The 19741-nt window shown below is 37.5% G+C and overlaps 1 protein-coding gene across 1 annotated transcript; it reads left to right on the plus strand.

Moving 5' to 3' along the window:
* The first annotated feature begins 1569 nt into the window (after nt 1-1569).
* Nucleotides 1570-18867, plus strand: rubcnl (rubicon like autophagy enhancer). Its single transcript, XM_040012559.1, has 17 exons — nt 1570-3643; nt 5961-6063; nt 6414-6726; nt 11480-11754; nt 12499-12596; nt 13124-13511; nt 14069-14114; nt 14210-14315; nt 14508-14644; nt 14759-14823; nt 15233-15272; nt 15415-15492; nt 15672-15792; nt 16038-16099; nt 17144-17297; nt 17724-17814; nt 17995-18867. Exons 2-17 carry the CDS (start codon nt 5961-5963, stop codon nt 18105-18107), a joined length of 2190 nt encoding a protein of 729 aa, XP_039868493.1. The 5' UTR covers nt 1570-3643; the 3' UTR covers nt 18108-18867.
* Nucleotides 18868-19741: the final 874 nt, after the last annotated feature.

Here is a 19741-nt window from a genome sequence, read left to right on the forward strand (position 1 = left end):
AAGCCGTTTCGGGTATAATTTAGATATTCATTTTTTAAATTTCAAATTAAATATTTCAGACACAAATGTAAAGGTCTTAGCATTGAAATGTGGTTCTAAATCCAGATACGAGGGGGAATTAATAAACCATGATTGCAAATGTATAAGTAAAGCACTGTTAATGCAATTGTGTAAGTGGTTATGTGGCCTCAACTCTGTTCTTATAATCTATTATATAAAGATGACTGACGATATTCTACTGCGCTACGATTTTTATTTTGAAAACAGTGTTTCCGGTCTCACGCCGCATTTCTTCTTCTTTTTTTTTTTTTTGACTCAGTGCAGCTGAGTGCGGCTGCGCACTAGCTTTTGCGGCCCGTGAAAGGCAGTGAAAATGAAAGTGGGGCTGAAATTTAATGAACAGTGACCTCTGCTGGACAAAAGCGACAAACAACACATTTCGCGCACTGAAGCTTTCTCACAGAGTTTAATCTTTAATCTCACTGGTGTTATAGTTAGTTATCTCAGAAATTTTCATTTTGCTTTAAAACACAAGGTTTAAAGACTAAAGGGCTGGGTGTCCTATTTTGCAGTTAGGCCTGTGCTTAAGTTATGGTGGTTTCCTTTTGACTAAAGTGGCTGCTGAGACCAAGATATCCAGGTCACACCAGTTACCTTTAGCAAGGATATAAGAATAAGTAACTACTAACAATGCAGTGAAAAGTGTATAGAAGATTGTAACTACAGTTCTCTTGTAGTGTAAGTTCTCTCTGTGTAAGTTTTAGATTTAACAATTGGTACAAACCTTCACAATTTTTTCTTCATTTTTAATGTCATATTTACACTATCTGCAACACCACTGCTGCAGTTTGTGAGCAGTAATGTCACCAGTTCCAAATGAACAATAAATGAACCATAAATATACATTTGATCAAATTTTATTGTTTGAGATTAAAGCACGGGAAAGCAGCTCTATGAGAGGAGAGAAACAGATTCATGCTGCAGGCCAAAAACCCTTATTTACAACCATCCTGTGTACATGAAGCTTGTGTGTGTGTGTGTGTGTGTGTGTGTGCATGAGTGATAATGAGAGAGTCCCACCGGGAATCAGAAGGAAGTGCTGAGTCAGCTCATTACATAACGAGCTTGCATCAGCAGATGATGCACAGTGCTGACCCCTGATTACAGTGAGCAGTGAGCACCATCACTTGTTCATACTTACATACTTGTGAGGACCTTTGCTAACCTAACACACAACACATCGTAGAGATTAACTGAAACTCAATAGTTATTGCAAATTTTTAGCCAGTTTGCCTTTTGCATGCACGGTTTACCCATATGGAAAAGATACACATATATATATATATATATATATATATATATATACATATCTTATAAAGTTTGTATCTGTCTTGTGTGAAACTTGTGTGAAAAGCATACAGGACTGAAAACAGATATAAGATCCCTTGAAAAATTATATAAATGAAACTTGGATGTTTTGGATGTTTTGGATACTTACTAAAACAATATATGAAAGTAATGAGAAAGTGGCCACTTTCATGAGTAAATCATATAAGCCTTATATGACTCACTATAAGTAGGCCACATCTTATGCAAGTCTTTTATAAGTTTTTACTATTTCTTTTCCACATGGGTATAATTACATATGTCCTTTTTTTATCTTCATAAAAGTCAAAGCAGAGAAGAGGGGAGTGACACGAGGCAGTGGAAGGAAGAAGTTTAAGAAGCGACTCAAATATTTCTCACAAAAAACGTTTTTACCAGTTAGAGCTTTCTTTTCCTTCTGATATCACAATTTTCTGACATAAAGTGATGCCATGTGTGTTAATGAGGTACCAGGATGTAAAAATGTGTGTTTCAGGAAATGTGTAGCTCGTGTTTCCTTTTTAAGCACTTTTTTTTTTTACCCCCAAAATAGTGACTATGTTACAAAACCAGCCCCCAGCTTGGGTGTAAGTTGAGCTCACTGTAAGTCAATTATGTGGTCTTCATAACAATGAAAGAGATCTGATTAAGCCACAAAATAACAGAGGAATAGACGACACTGACTCCAGACCAAGTCCCTACTTTCTATGGCATTTTGAATGGCATTATCAAAACATATGTTGTTGTTGTTGTTGTTGACTACAAAGTCTGGTATTCATGTTCACCAGCTAAAAAATGAGGAAGTACACCAAATATGCAATAGTGTACACTTAAAGTGAAATTCAAATCATCTCTGGATGTTCATGCTTGAAAGAATGAAGTGCTGCGGTTTAAGATTTCGGTGTTTCTTTCCCAAAAAGACTCAGTCATCTATCTTTATCTTTTATTAAAGCAAACAAATGAGTTGTAATGTTTATTTCATAATCACTAATAAAAACAGCCATATTTACTTACAACATTTACTGACTCATTACATTTAGGCTTGTAGTTTAAAATCAGACTTATAAGAGTTTTCTCAGATGACTCGTCTTGCTTTGTCTACTGGATCAAGTTACCCCTTAAAGAGAAGACATGGCAAAGTTGAAATATATTTTATTCATCCCAGAGTTGTAAGGTCTCTTTGTTACAGCAGTTAAAAATTAACTGAAAAAGTCCTGAGCATCACAAAAACATTTAAATCACTTCCCCCCTTCAGAACCTGGTTTGAATTTCACCAGTCCACTTGACCGTGTCTAAAGTACTGTGCAAAAGTTCTATGCTATCTCTCATGTTGCTAGGAAAATAGGAAATGTTGCAGCAGTTTACTGAAACATGCAAACCTCCATGGAAATACAGCATATGAAGTGAACACAGACAGGTTCGCTTGTCTGTCACAGACAGACAGACAATTCCTGGTTGCATCCTTTATATCTGAAACACCAATTGTTCTGAAATATCAACCGAATGTCAACTGATGTTGAGCTATGTCTGGGCTCTGAAATGCTGCCACCTGGAGGTAAAGACTGGAGGTAAGTGTCTCAATCTGATCACGTCTCAACAACACCCTCGGCCATTGATACTTGTCTCTGTACTAGAACTTCCTCTTTCACCTCTGCCAGCTGCCAGCTAACATGCCAGCCTTTGCTGAGCACTGAGGAATGTCACGTAAGATATGCTGCTGAACGAAACCTTTGGACTCGCGTCTGTGACGGTGTTTAAATTGAGGAACCTTTGAACACAACATTTAAGACCTGCAATGGGTTTAAGGAAACACTTTTGCTCCTATAATCGATCTGATTATATTTCATTAAATGTTCCTTCATTCTTTAGAATGAAAGAAACAAGAAATATTTTAGTTATGTATTATGTGTTATGTATAATGAACGCTCCTAAAATAAAAGCATGACTTAATACATAATGAATCAACTCCCTGTTATTAAATAGTTGAGAAAAAGTCAGAAGCCTGTGTTTTTTTAAGTGGCAGATTACATATTTAGGGTAATTTTGTGGTAAGGTGCTGTGCGGTGTACTGAGAGCTTCTTGGTGTCTCTGTTCTTAGTGGAAAAAAAGCCCAGCACTGACTGCTGAGACACAGAAAATACAAACCTGATTTAAATACAGGAAGTGCTGAAAACCAACCAGCCCTCTTCCTTTCTCTCCAGCTGCCGCAGCTTTTTGAAGACTCGCATTAGTCTTCCCTTCACCAGACTGACAGGTTTCCTCTTCGAGTCACTAACTGGTGAGTAGCCTGAGCTTTGTGTTCTGGTCAGTGCTGCTTCTGCTGTCTGCTTTCCCCCCTCTCTCTGCTTCCAAAGTGTTGCTTTTTACTTTGACTGAAACAAAAAAGGGAAATATTTTAGACATTATCACTTACAATTAGAATCTACTTCTGCATTCATACAGGAAGCTCTGTTTGCTGATTAAAGCGAAGCAGCTCCTTGAAGATATATGAGCGATATATAAGAGAGATTAATCAGCAGGGCTCATGTAGAAACTGCTTTCTGTGTCGCTTTGAGAGTAATACATTTGTATTTGCGCTGAAATATCTTTGGCTGTTTTCTTCCTTTTTTTTAAAATCTCAAATCTTTGAAATCCACTTCTTAGATTTGTTTGGGGATACATTTTGTTGTATATGTGTGTTATGAGGATACAGAGGGTGGACTATAAAATAACTGTAGTTTTAGTTGGATGTGAGGTCTGTTAATGACGTTGAAGGCTGTTCAGTGCTACATTTTCTCATTTAATTTAGTTCTTTTGTGTTTTACGCTGATTTCTCATCTTTGATTAAACATTCCAGCTTTATTCAGATTCAAAGACGGTGACATTCGGTTCACAACACTTCAGTACCAATGTAACCACTTGTGACACCTCAATTTGATCGTCATGGATCATGCTTTAGCCTAAAATCCCCCTCTAGCAGGCCTTGTCATTTATTCCCAGGTAGAAGTAAAAAAAAAAGTAAAAAAGCAGAAGTTGGCCATCAGGGTGCCCTAAACTCAGGACCAATAAGCTACAGTGATGTCAGGAAAGTTCTTATCTTTTTAAATCACCAACTAACCTCTGCATTATGTTAGGCAGAACTGACTACGTGTAAGTCATGTAAAAAAAAAAGTTAAGTTGTAAGTTGTAGTTATCTGGTTGTATTGACAGCAGCTGAAACTAAAGACATGTCCTGGATATTTTTATTTTGTTTTGGTTGGCTTTATAAGCGTTCGAGTTTTTTTAATTTGAGTTCAAACAATAAAATACTTTTTTAAACGTCATTAATTTAACACATTTCTCAGTGTTACCTTTCACTGTCAGGTCTTTACAATAACCTTTATGTAGACTGATATGCTTCGTAGTTCTAATGTTTTATCTTGCGTACAGGATAGTGCTAATTCTCACAGAGTGATGTCTCCGACACCCATATTTTTATCAGAGTCACACCCACACTGCACAGGCTGGGTTATTTTACAAAGCATGAAAGCTTAGATCTTAGATCTTTCTGCACATGGTTGTTGGAGTTTCTCGGCTGAGACTGTTCTAATTCTAGATGAACTAAAGACTTTGCTAGCATGTATTAGCTTTTATGAAGTATTGGCCACAGTAGCTGTTTTCCAGGAGAGTTTGTGAGATCTTTGAAAGCAACTGAAATAAACGATTGATGTTCAGCCCCATCTTCTGTAACCTAAAAGACATTATAAAAACACCCAAATACCTCTGAACGATGGTTATACATAAACACTCTGCTATTCTCATTATTTTAGTATGACGTTTTCTGTTTTTAATACACTGAATTCCTCCATTTGAATTCATAAGGCTGGTATGAACTTTTAAAAACATATTATTTTTTACAAGGATCTTCTTCATTAGAGTAGTTGTGCAGCAAAACAAGTAATTAGGAATAGTGTATATAAACACATGCATCACTTAACTCTGTTAACTCTTTACATAAATGCTTAAATCACCTTTGCAAACAGTTATCAGCATCTGTGGATGTAGTAATATTTATAACTTGCCAGTTGAAAGAATTGAGAACATCCAGAGAAGTTGATGGCACAGACAAACAGTTGCTCTACTTTGAGCTAATGAAATAATTCAGCTACACACTCTGTGCAGTTGTGACTTGCACAAATAAAAAGTCTATGATGCCACATTTCCTGGGAAATGCATGCATTGCTCCACACTGGGAGTTCGGATGACAGTGTATTTGTAATTGTTTAAAATTTGAAAAATCTTTAACTCTCCCCTGAGATACCTTCACACTTTAAAATTTGCATTATGATAAAGATTTAGGTTATAATCTTGCATATCCTTGCCTAATGAATATGTATATTTATTTATTTATTTATTTTTATTCTCATCAGTTCCAAATTGTGGCAGAACTAATAAACCTTCCCAACATTTTCAGCAGCTTAATAACTTACACAATATTACAGAACATTTAATACTTTCTGATCTTGTACAACCATTAGTCAATAACACAACTGGTACTTGTGTTGCCTCTGCTCTGAAAGCAGCAGGAAGTTTGCTTCAAAGTTATTGAGAAACAATGCCTCTCTTTTTCTGCACAGATGGGAAGCCACAGCACCATGTCCTCCTCTCTGTATAGTTCCAAGTATGTCAGCTGGTATGTGGATATAGTGGAGTCAAAAACCCCTGCAATGGCATCTACAGGTAAGATCCAGCACATATTTGTAAACCTTCTGTTCTAGGCATCTTGAAAGACGCATGACTGCCACCACACAGGAAACACCAGAGAGTTACTGAAACATTTATCGCAAAGCTTTAGTTTAAAACTGCTAGGCTTTTAGCTTGAAATTATCTGGACATATCTTTTCCAGAACAGTCTCTGTTTCTGGTTCCAGCTCCAAAAATCTACGTGCAATTAAAACGAAGAATGCCTTTGGAATACATATTGATCAGGCCTAACTTTTTCTTTGCTGTCTCCCTTGTTTTGCTTTGCTACCAAACACAACAGTCAGCTGCTATGGATTCTAACCCACTTCTCCTTCTGTCACCACCAGAAACTGACAGAGCAGAAGCAAATTCATCATCTTCCCATCACCACCAGCAGACAAAAGTCAATTGCCTCAAAGATTTTAAATCTTTCCTTGACTCCAAGTCAGACAGACTCAGTCACAGCAGTGAGGGTTTGGGTGATGAGTGTAAGAAAGGCAACATAGTATTGACAGATACTGACATCCAGAGCAAAGAGGAACTTTCTCTTTTGGATCCAGAGGATAAAAAATTCCACCTTCCCCGGAGCAGTCCGGTCATTTCCAGACGCAGCAGGCCCATCTCCTGGCACGGAGGAGTAAATGATACATCTAGTCCCAGGTAACCACTATATACTGTGTACTATATGTTCAAAGCATTACAAAACATTGCAGCAATATCATTATTACAAATGATTGGATAACAAATAAAAAAATGACCAAGAAACACAGATCTACATGTGTCATAGATGGAATATACACCTAATTATATAAGAAATAATAACAAAGTGCGGTGAGATACACCTATCAGCTAAAGCATCTGTTGTGGCTGAGCAGTGTGTAGAGCGATCAGAGTGCAGTGTGCTTTTAAAAAAACACAATGCCTCCTCAAAAATATTGAAACTGTCTCCCACATTCTGAGTGACTCTAACTTTTAAAGGGCAACACTGCAAGATAGATACTTTTCTAAAGTCTTGTTGTTATTCATTGGGGGTGAAGAAACCAGGGAAGGGTTTCATGGGTAAAAAAAAGACAAAGCCTAAACGACTATATTACGTTTCTAAAGGTGCTTTTTTAGGTGATGCTTTTCTAAAATAAGCTGTAAGCTGTGATGATGGGCAAACCAGTAACTATCGTATCAAACTAAGTAAGAGTTGTGCATGAGTCATTCAGTCTTTTCTCTTGAGTTCATGAATGACTTTTATCATTAGCTGTTTGGAATCCACACAAAGCAACAACTTTGTCCACTTGAACAAAGCTGCATGCTACATGATTTTACTGCGACAGTTCAGTACGCACAGGTAAACTGTAGGTGGCATAAAACATGTTAACACTTGTATTATTCAGATACTTAGGACCAGGAGTTAAAATGGGATTCGGCTGGTGGGGGAACCCTATAATTGGGTGTAGTGGTGCTGTGCTGTTATTCTGATATTTTCTGTTCTTTGGGCTAACTCGATTTAAATAAGACATAAGCAGAGAGCTAAAAGGCTGATTTCCAGACCTCTAGATCAGCCCAGAGTATGGTATGGCCCCAGGCTCCACCTGGCCCATTTGGTTGCCCCTGCCAGTGTGAGGTCAATTGGAAATTGGGATTTAAGCATAATATAGATAGATATACACCCAGTTTGTCCCATTTCAGCCAGCAAACAGTCCTTACATTTTGTGGGAAATCACAATAGAACTTTGTTTCTTTTGCTGTGAAGATGATATGAAAAAAACAAAACAAAACAAAACAAAACAAAACATGCATTTATGTCTGCAAGTAAATGCCACTTCGAGTTTGCTGGCCCTGAAATATGTCAGAAAGACTGATGCAGAATATAGAGCAGGGGTCTGAAACTTGCGGCCTAGAGGCCACTTGTGGCCCACGTCACACCTACTTGAGGCCTGTATATTGACGTGAAGAAATATAATACAATTTGGCTCTTGAAGTTACCTTTTTTTTTTAGGGAAGATTTGTTTGTTGTTGACTGCAATGTTAAAATAAGTCCTTTAAAAAGCAAAAAGCTATTTAATATGAAGGCAATATGAACAGAGAGTAAAAACATGTTGAGGGATTGAGTTTAGTGAGAGTTATTTGTGAAGAAAACAGTTTTCACTAGCAGTCAAAAACTCATGTGTACACTTATGTCTGCATTCTTATCATAGCTGAAGTGCTGCCACGTGTCTGGTCAGAAACAGTTTACCGATTTGTTTCTTTGGTAGTTCAATGAAAGGCTTCAGTTAGTTAAGAGTGACAAAAAATGTCTTCCTGTTTGTAGTTTTGTCTTGTGATACAATATTTGAAATTATTAAAAAAAACGAACAAAACACTAGATTTTCAGAAATATTTGTGGGTGTTTTCTTATTTGTTTGTTTTTTGAACTACTTGAACACTACAGTGGCCCTCACATGAAATGACAGTAGCAGCAGTGGCCTGCAGCTCATTTAAGTTTGAGACCCCCTGATGCAGAGTTTTTAACACACAGTCTTCTAAGTATTTATTTACTGTAGTCACAGGTAAAGCCATGTGTGTGGTTTTTGGAGCAGATTACTATGTTTAAGGATTGAGAAATACAAGAACTCGACATCTGAACCTTTGCTAGCAAAGCTACACAAGCAACAAGCCCTTCTCTTTTTTTCTTTAACAATCTTTAATTATCCAGCTTTTTATTTTTACTTCCAACAAAATCGCTAAAACAGTAATTCATACTCTGATGGGGAGTTTATCAGTGAATGTTTGGTGAATTCTTTTGCACCTGAGAGGAAAGGAGCAATTAAGAATATGCCACTCTCCAAGCAAGATCAACAGTCTTTCAACACCTTTGCAGGAAATCTGGATTTTCAGTTGAAAAGTGGACAGCGGAGCTATCAGGAATGTGTTGAGTGAAAGGCATGATTGGAGAGGCAAGCTCTGCAATGGGACAAACAGGCTGATGTTACAAACTATGGCTGTTCAAATCTGCTTTTGAAGCAGATGCAAAATGAAATTAACTAAAAACAGGAACTGGTATTTTTGAACTGTATCATACAGCAGGACGTGCAGTGTAAGTCAGTGCTAAAAATGAATCAGGTTTCTGATGCTGTAACTAAAATAGTCAATTTCATCAGGGCAGGAGCATTGAATCACCGACAGTTTGTTGCACTTTTGTAGGCACATCAGACTGAACATGGTGACATAGGTTCCCACACATGGGGGAGGTGGCTCAGCGTAGGCAAAGTGCTAAAAACAGAGCAGAAATTTTGTGACAAGGACATTCCAGAGCTCTCATATGCACAATGGAAAGCAAATCTTGCATTTGCTGTTGATGTGACTTTCCTTTGCATTTTCAAAACTGCAAATGATGTAATTAAACTGTAAACAGAAAATCTGGAAATTTTACAAAACACACTTTGTCCACAATTGTTTGTGGGAATGTTGATTATAGTGATACAATGTTGGCATGTGCTTATTTCACATTTGCATTGACAAATTGTAACATCTACTCTTGACAGACAGTGGCCATTTATAGAGATAATATTAATATTGAGCCGAACTGAGTTCGGCTTATTGATGCAGTTCAACACAACAGTCCCACTTTCTCACGTGGCCCCTTGGGAAATTTAACGGTCCATCCCAGTCCTACACAATATGAAGCTAGTAGCAAAGGTAGAAATTATTAAAATAATACCTAACATGTGCACCACAGCCTGACCTGCACCAGTCCAACATAGTGCATCACTGGAACCTCCACAGCGGTACAGCTAACTAACCTGTTCTGCCTCTTCTACACTTCACTAAACTGTCTATATTGCATACTTTTATGCATCCTTTAGCAAAAAATTAGGACACTTCAGTTAGTTTTGCAGGATCCTTCACAAAAAGGTATCATTAGTCATGTATAGATCTGATAACTATAAAATTAATTAAAGGAGAGTTAGAGTTAAGTTTTCAGTTTATATGGCTGCACCCTTATTTCCCACAGGGTGTCCACAGTGGATGGATCTGCATGTTTGATTTGGCCCTTCCTGATGTAATCCTTTGATTTGTGATAAGCAGTAGGAAGACACAAAGTTGGGCTCCCTTGAATCTTTGTTTTTGCTTCCTCCTGGTCTCAAAGCTTTTCCATGTCAGGTGAATCTGTTAATAACTACACCAAAAGTACATTTTTGTAAAATAGTGTTTTTTGACCTATGGAGACATTATTCACCGTATATGTATCTAGGTAATATGCAGATTCACTTACTGTCTACACTAAGCTAATAAATGGGGAAAAGAAACAAATAACCTTAAAGTCACAACTTTGCCTTTTTTTGTGGAGTCGAACTCAGAGAAAAGGTAATGCAGCTTCACTGAGTTCCAGCTGTAACGCGAACTAAACACAGCACACGGCAATTTTATAAAATATGTATTGCTCTAAATAAGACACGGTGCTGTGTGAATGCCTTCCTGCTGAAACCAAAAGATGGTCACCAGACTGCTCAGTACGCACAACAGTTCCTAGTTATCGGGATAGAAAAAGGGAACAGACAAGTGAAAGAAGCCTCATGAAAAACACAACCTTGCATTCCTCAGTGAGCAGGCTGGGAAAATTTCCTTCATATGAATGAGTATTTTTGTCCTTTAGTTTGTGTGTTTATTTTTTTAAATTACACACATGAAAAGTGCAGGCCCTCTCTTAGCATTTCACCAGCTGTCCCACATTGTCTCACAGACACATACTCTTTGCCCCACATTTAGGTTGTTGCTTTGTGGTCACCTCATACCTAATAGTGAATAGGAATATAGCACAGTCTGCTTATCACAGTGTTACTCTAGCACCACTTGATGGCGATAAGGCTTTAGAGACTTCAGTTACTGTGGGATAACTGGCTGCTGGAGGTAAAGTAACACAATAAAACTAATAAGCTCATGTTAACACTACACAGTATGCTGTATATGTAAACAACAAGCTTTACTTCTTGTGAATAATTGCAGCAGGAGCCAGTGTTTACTGCTTAGGACTCACAGTGTTTGACATTTGAGATACTTTATGGTAAATGTCATGAAAGTTGTGTGGTTGCCAAGAGCCTATGAGCAAACAGGAACTGAAATGAGTAAATAAAGAGACCTTTATTTTATTTCTGCAGCTATGGTTTTACACCTCAAAGTAAAAAGAAGAAACAGGATATTCCTCATGTTTCTGTTGAAAATACAGTGAACATACTATTTTCACTGCTCACACTAACTACTAACAACGAATTACTTGTTAAAGTGATGAGTAAACATTTGATGCCACTCAGCTGCTTGTCAGGTGATGCACAATATGTGCTTTTTTATGGTTAACATTTAATTTGGTGTTTATTTCTTGGAAGATCTTCACTTGCATTGTTTTGAAACTTCTCCATCTAAAGTGAAATGTTTCTCCTGTTAGCTCGGACCCACCATCTCCTGTCTTTGGTTCACCGTCTCTGGGTCCCCAGGAGTGGTCGACATCCAGCAGTGGGGAGGATCTGGAATCCAAACCGAGCTCCTATCAGTTGTCATTCGCAGTGGAGATGGCTAAAAAGCAAAGCTCTACCTCTATCTCATCAAATCTGAAACGGCTTCTGACTCCCAGCCTCCACCTTCCCTACAGTGGTCAGCAGGGATTAGCTGAGGAGCATAAAAGGCGGACCCAGAGTAGTTGCATTCCCAACAACACACCAGGTAAAATAGCATTACTGGGGTTTACTGATTTTTGTTTTGTATTTTTCAGCTGTGTCAAGTAGTAAAGGGTGGCTGGCAGTTTTATTGTGCCTATAAGGAGACTAACCATGTCCAAAAACACACTAACTCTATGATTTCATTCCCGGTTTTGAGCTGCAGATTTTCTTTAATAAGGGAAAAGATTATTTAGGATGGCGTCTTTCAAATGTACCACAAACACTTCTGAATCTCAGCGTGATGAAGTTAAGAGACATAAAAGTTGACGGCAACAACTCATAAAAACCCAGACGTCACACTGTACTTGTAAGGTGTAAAAGTAAAAAAAAAGAATAAGAGAAAGTTCTGTGAGGAGAAGGACGTCAGAAAGAAGCTGGATTCAAGGCATGAGTGTAAACTCAGGGATTCAGGGAAAACGTATACGATAAATAGGGATTATTTTGAACTGTGAAACATGTAAAGCTACTCCAGGCTTTGACTGTAGGCCTTTGTACACATTTATATTGCCACCTTTTCCTTTGGCATAATCTTGAGAAAACTTTTTAGTGTTTTATGAATACCCACGTTTATACCCTCGATAAAGCCCAAGAATAAAAATATAGAACTGAGCAGACAGTAACAGTGATACACCGAGTGCACTGAATGCAAATATGAACCTGACGTTAGCAACACTGAAAACAATATAAATGTTAAGAAGGCTAGAAACCCAGTCAGTTTATTTATGTGTGTGTGTGTGTGTTTCATCAGGATGCGCTACCTCAACACAACAAAGCAAAGAAAGAAGCAGCAGCGATATCCCAGCATCCCCTGCAGAGATCTACAAGACCAGTTGTGAACTGGAAAAGGTACATTACATTTTTCCCCCAACAGTCATTCACAGTTTTATTTATTTTGCAATGAAATTAATAAAAGTAAATATAAAAAAGCTAATGACACACCCCTTTATTTTTCTATTGTAAAACAAGCTGCTTATTTTAAAAATTATTGGCTGAGTCATACAACTGCAAATTATAAGCTACAGATATATGAAATTAAAGGTGGTAGAATAATGTCCCACTATTAAACATCAGTAAGGTATTAGCAAGTGCTTAATTTATCATTTATATATCAACAATCCTCCTTAGCATGCCATTAATAAACACATATCTTTATCCATCTGTTACTATTAGACCATGTAAATGTAAATCTAAGACACTGAACTTTTTTTTTAAAATTGAATTACCTTATTGAATTACTTCATTTTATGCCTTTAATCGGGTTACTATAGTGTTTGGCATTAAATATAGAAATGTGAAATCACAGCCAGATTTGTGCCAGCAGACAGGTGCCAAACGCTCTCAGCAGCGTCTCACCAGTGTCTGTCTGTGTGCAGGAAAACGCTCATTTTATTGTGGTGGACATGGTGCTGGAGATGCTCGAAAATGCAAAATGGACTCTTAGCTTAGATCAGTGGCGTTCCACGATGGACACAAACTGCCTGATGTGCAAGGAAAGACATAAAAGCTCTGCACAGGAGAGTTCGCCACAGAAGCAGACATTTAGATTACACAGGCATAAAGTAAAGTACAGCAGAGTTGATCCTAGACGAGAGAGATACAAGCGAAGACATCTTGATGAAGACATGAAGATGTCACACAGAGAAACACACTCATGTGTAGAGCAGCAAACACAGGACAAAGCGGAGGAGGAAGCAGGGAAGGATGAGCCTAAACATCAAATGAAAACTCTGTCTGTGCTCTCCACTGACAGCGGATTCGAAGGTAAGAAATTCTATTTTTAATGAAACACACATTCCTTAAATAGTTCCTTATCAGACATATTGTTTTGACCAGGAATGGGTCGTCCTACATCTTCCTTTGTCCCAACTTTGTCCGGATAATGTTTTTAGACAAAAAGCCAGACTAAAAAGCTATAGGATGATTTCTTACTGCAATTCATTCAACCAAATTTCATAGTAATCAGCCTAAATGCTGTGAAGATGGTATCAACAGGTTGATTGTTCCTTTCCACCAATCTTCCATCTGAGTCAAAAGTAACAAAGAACTCATATAAACATGCTTTGATCAGCAGAAAGTGCTTTCTTACTGTGAACGTATCTATATTTTATCTGCGCTTGGAAATTTGAAGCCTACAGTATTTGTTTCCCCCCTAGTGTGTTCACTGACTTTATATCAGGAACTGATTGTTTTAAATGTTGTTTTTTTTCTATGACATTTATCAACACATATACAACATCAACTAAATATAGAAATTATTTTCTTAATATTGGATTAAATGAGAATAAACATAATCATCATACTATGTGTTTCTGTTTCAGACTGTGGAGTTGATCATACACTAACTCAGAGAGAGTCTCTAAAAAAGTAAGAAAACCTATTCCTTTCAGTAAACATGCATTTTAATAATGTAAGCGCTTGTTCTTTTAAATCTGACTAAATCGATGATGTCCATGGTGCAGTGCTGAGCAGCTAGCCCAGCAGCTGGTGTTGGATTTCAAAAAAAGTTGGCTCCCTTCTACTGAGCTTCAGCGTGGCCGGCAAAGCCTTCGCAGCTCGCTTCAGGAGGTGAGAACAGCAACCACAAATCAACTATGACTATAACACTTTCTCAACTTGGTATTTTAATGCAAGATAAATATATAATAAGATATAGGTGGCTGATGACAAAGAAAACTTTCCCGCATATTTATTACACGTTGCTGGGACTGGACTCCAGAAATGACCACAAGTATCCTCTGTTCTTCCTGTTCATACCAGCTGCCGGGTACAGAAAATGTGGCGGTGAGCAGCGATAGCCTGACAGAAGAGATCCGACAGCGTACCAGGATGAGAGGATCCCTGAGCTGGGCACCACCACGTTTCCAGATCATCTTCACGGTCCAGCCAACGCACAGGTCTCATTTATATGTGATGACACAACAGCGCAGTGGAAAAATGGTTTATTTCTGATGCTATAAATGATTGTGTATTTAGAGCTGAATGTGTGTGGGTTTCTTTTCTTTGTTCAGACGAAGCGAGGTAGTGGCTTCGCAACACTTCCTGTGTGCAGGTTGTGGGACCGAGGTGGAGCCCAGTGAGTACTGCATTACATAATATGAATTGCAGAGGATTTTTGTTTTAGTTTTTATCTGAACATTACATTCGCATTCATAAAAACATTTTTAATCCCTCCACAGGAGAATAAACTATAGTCAGAAAATGCTTCCATTACCGAAAAAGCAGAGAGATTTATAAGTCATGCACTTCACTAATACAACTGTATTCAGCATTTTTGTCTAAAACTCAAAGTCATTCTGTGAAATGTAACTTTGTCATTTCTTAAAAAGGAATAAATAAATGTAAAAAACTGTTCCTCACTGAAATCATTGTTGTCTATAGTAATCAAGTTTGAGTACCAGTAAATACCAAACACAGGCCTCAGCCATGTCTTCACAATGTAACAAGCAGCAAAACCAAATATAAGACTCTTTGTCTCCCACCAGGGTACATCAAGAAACTGCGGTACTGTGAATACCTCGGCAGGTATGGAAAATAACATGTTATTACCCAAATATTAAAAACACCGTGAGCTAAGTTTTCCTGCAATCAGATATTAAGCCATATATATTTAAATAATGAAGCTATTACAAATGAATCATTGATCTGTTGTTATTCACTTTTGCAGATATTTCTGTGACTGCTGTCACAGCGGCTCAGAGGCTGTGATTCCGGGTCGAGTACTGTCCTGCTGGGATTTTGGCAGGTGATCAAATCAGACAACATATTATAGTAACTGTTAACATATGTTAAATGTATAGTTAATTCATATAGAAAACTGAAATGATTAAATGTCTTGTAAATGTAAATTACTTCTAAATAACTTGCAGTGCACTTCTAAACCTTGTAACATCATCATAACTCACAATAATCCTGATATTTCAGGTACCCTGTGAGTGATTTCTCCAAACAGCTGCTGGACTCAGTGTGGCAGCAGCCTCTGTTTGACCTGACCTGTGTTGGTAAAAATCTGTACAGTAAAGTGAAAGAACTGGACAGGTTTAGGGTGAGTTAATGACTAAATTATTACTGTTGTGCTTACCGTGATCATAGATCATTCACATTTAAAAACATATCGATAGCCATCGGAAGAATCCTGGCATTTTATTTGTTCTTTTACTGGATTTAGTAAGTAGTCTGTGGAATTAGATTTCAAAGCCGATACTGAAATTCAATGACAAACTATTAGGTTGTTTTCATTTAGTTTTGTATTCCTTTTGTTTTTTACTTGTCTCTCTATCCTCCCATCAGGAGGTTCAGGATCAGCTGCTGGGAATCAAGAAGCTGCTAAAAGCCTGCAGATTATCAGAAAGGTAACATTTGGAGATAATACAAAGTTGATATATATTGTATGTATGTATAAACAGCTCATGTCCTTGTTTTATAAAATAAAGACATTACTTCATTTACAGGTTTGGCAGTGAATCAAAATGTGTTTTTCATTAAATTTGCTGGGTATTTTTTTTATGTTTCTATCACATATTAAAGAACTATTACAAGGATTTATTAAGTTTCAAAAACCTTTTAATGGTAAATAAATAAAGAGTTTGGCCGTGACTGTATGCTAGGTATAAGATTTACTAGTTCACCTAGTTCATAGAGTGAATGAAATGCCACTGGGACACAAACTTCAAAACTGAGCAGTATATTTTGATCAGAGTAAAGAGTAATATCTCTAACTACTTCCTATTACAAGTTTAATTCAATGTTTATATGAATAAATATATTTATATAAACATGTAACTGTACTATATTATCATATATCATATTTGTGTGTATTTTACACTGAATTACCTGCAGTAACGTTTGTTATTGAAAATAACAATTGAAAATTATTTTTCTTCAGCGCATAGCTAAAGAAAAGCTTGAAAGGATGTGTGGATGTAACTGTGTTGTGCCAAAACAACCCCAATCCACAAAAGACCTCACAGGACCTACAGCAGATGTGAGGGACCTCCAGCCTTTAAGGGCCGGCGTTCTGCAGGTTTTAGATGTAGATCCTTAAATGGCTAAATGACCTCCTCAACATGCCTTGAAGTTCTCCAGAGGCCTGATAACAAACTAATCATTTGATTCAGGTGTGTTGACCCAGGATGCTATCTAAAACCTGCAGGACACCAGCCCCTGAGACCTGGAGTTCCCCACACCTGACCTACAGGATGTGCCCTAACCATGAAATCTATCTGTCCTAACAGGCCCTTAAAAAGCTTTTAAACTGAGGTCACTGCAATTATATGCTAATCCCTCAGAAATGAACAAAATATTTGAATTCACCTACAGTTTTTAACAAGTAACCTGTGTTGCTAACTCATTAGTAACTACTTAGTAACTTAATCTGCCCTGTGTTTGTGTCCTAGTGTCCTGGCTGAGCTGGAGCATCTTCCTGCTCATCTGAGGGAGCAGTCAAACCTCTTCTCCATGGATGACCTACAGAAGGTGAAGAAGGGTCAGCTGGTTCCACAGGCCAAAGCAGTGCTGCAGTCTGCCATTACTCATGTGGAAAACTGTGAGGTCAGTCATTCTGAACCAGATGGCTCCTGGCCTCTTTAATGTTATTTATTAGCTAGAAAGTACAGACAGTACATTTCTACCTAAGGACAGTATTATTATTTTCCAGTGCTGATGATATGCATTTGGTAATTAAATACTATTGCCGCTTACCTAAATTAAAAGCATTTCTAATTTTAAATTTATTTTAAAGTTAGGGATTGTAGATCTCAGGCCCATTCACCTGACTTAATATGTAAATGATGACTTAAAGAAATAGCTTTTCACGACTCCTATCCTTGTGCCCGTTTAAACAAGTACGCAACATTTCAGACAATATTTCAGTTAAATACAGCCAGGAATACAACACATGTTTAGAGGAGGAAAACGTGTGAATGTTTGTATGAAATTAAATCATTTTGACTTTCTTCTCTCACTTCTTTCACACAGCTGTGTCTTGCCCGAGGTTTTATCTGTGAGTTTTGCAGAGAGAAAGACATCATCTTTCCTTTTCAGACAGACATATGTAAACGCTGTCCAGGTGAGCATAGACAAAGCGAGATGCAGTCTGTGTTCCTCTATAGACTAAAACCAGGATTGACTTTGTACAACTTCATAATATTCTTCTGACAACCCCCCCACAAATATAACAAGTAATATGCTGCCACTGGGTTTATATGCAGGATACATAAAACCTATGAATATCTTCTGTCTTTCACAGAGTGCAAAGCCTGCTTTCACAAAAAGTGTTTTGTGGTGAAAAAGTGTCCAAAATGTGCACGGATCCAGTCTCGGAAAGACCGTCGGAATGAATCCATGAAGAGTGACACCTGAAGCAGCAGCAGTTCTGTGTTGCAGTGGTTCATTTAACACTTTTTAGCTGCATTTTCTTTTCTGTAACTTCACATAAAAACACTTTTGATATGTCAGTAAGTTTCTGCTCTCTCATCCTGCTTATCTCTTACTACTTAAACCACACTGTTAAACATGCCTATTCCTTTACATGACTTAATATTTCCTATGGAAATTTGATCGGCACGAGAGTGATTGTACCTCAAAAAACAAGATAAAGCACTTAAATTATGCAAAACTGTTTTTCCCATTTTTGGCAGGTTATATGTACTTTTCAGTGTAATGCTGATGGACAGCATAGCCATTCAATAGCTGCCTGCGATGTTTCCATGTGCGATATTTCATGTCAGGATTGTTGCTCAACAGAAATAATATATTACACATTACTTACTAATCTCTTGCTGAAGAAAGCCACTAGGTACACTAACTATTTAACCTCTTTTGCGTTATTCCATAACATGGCCTGAGATGCATTTTTTCATGTAGATTCCAGTCAACAATACAAACCTGAAGCTACAGTCCCACAAACACTGACACGAATCCCCAAAGAGGGCACATTAATTTTCTTTCATAATTTATATATGAACACAAAGTCTACAGCATGCCTGCAGAAAGTCAATGTCCTTTTAGCAGCAGCAGATGTTTCAAATGCAACTGTTTCTGTCCAGGATGCAGTGTGCACATTACAATTGTGATACTGTCCTTTCATATAATGAAAATAAAAATAATTTCCACAACTCTACTTGTGAAAAGTTATTGAGAACTTTGCCATTTCCTTGTTCAACCCAACAGTGGCTATATATTATAGGCTTATCATATAAAATGAAACATAGCTAGTACCACTAGCCGTCAGAAATTTGTAATAGAGCAAAATGTTTTAATTTGAAAAGCCGTGGAGCCCAAATATGATGTGTCAGAACAGGAAATTATAATTTAGTGGAGTAATTGCACTGTCAACTATCACCACCTCTTGGACCCCTAAGGACCAGGTGGCCCAGATTTAGACTGCTTTTGTATCATCCTAATACGTCCTCCTAATACTTTTGTACCCATCCTGTTTGCTAAATCTTGGAACTCTGGCCTGCAAAGTGTGCTTGTAATTATTATTTATCCCTTTGCAAGTAGTACACTTCCTTTACTTCCAGAGATCTGTTCCCAAGAATTCTGTCTGTCATTTCTGACCATGAGAAATCACGGTCAGATATGATACTAATTATTCTGCCGAATTGGCACTTTGCATGCACCTACTATTAAGACATATCACCAGATAAGGTTAACTGAAAACTTGAATTATGCAGAAGCCATTCTAGTGCTTCCCCACAGTTTTTAATAGTTGTCAACATCTATATTTTCTTTGTTAAACTGTGTTGAAATCCGTGTTGGTCAGAATAGTAGGGCGTCACATTTTAAGGGCCAAACCTAGTTTCTCCACTATTGTGTAAAATAACAGATTGATCCTGGAGTTTTGAATAAAATGGCAGGTTTATGGTGCAGCAATGAATCTTGGGGGTAATATAATGTAAGTCAATGTGTATTAACATGTACTTCCTGTATACAGTGAGATTGAATTTAGTTTTTTACATGGCAATATTTGCAAAAAGAATACGGTGTAAGCA

This window comes from Simochromis diagramma, unplaced genomic scaffold (assembly GCF_900408965.1).
Source record: "Simochromis diagramma unplaced genomic scaffold, fSimDia1.1 OVJJ01000612.1, whole genome shotgun sequence".
NCBI lineage: Eukaryota > Metazoa > Chordata > Actinopteri > Cichliformes > Cichlidae > Simochromis > Simochromis diagramma.

Coding starts and splice junctions, on each gene's coding strand:
- rubcnl (XM_040012559.1), top strand. CDS start 5,961: ATGGGAAGCCACAGCACCATGTCCTCCTCTCTGTATAGTTCCAAGTAT. Junction 14,316..14,507: donor TTCGCAGCTCGCTTCAGGAG/GTGAGAACAGCA, acceptor TGTTCATACCAG/CTGCCGGGTACAGAAAATGT. Junction 17,815..17,994: donor CATATGTAAACGCTGTCCAG/GTGAGCATAGAC, acceptor TGTCTTTCACAG/AGTGCAAAGCCTGCTTTCAC.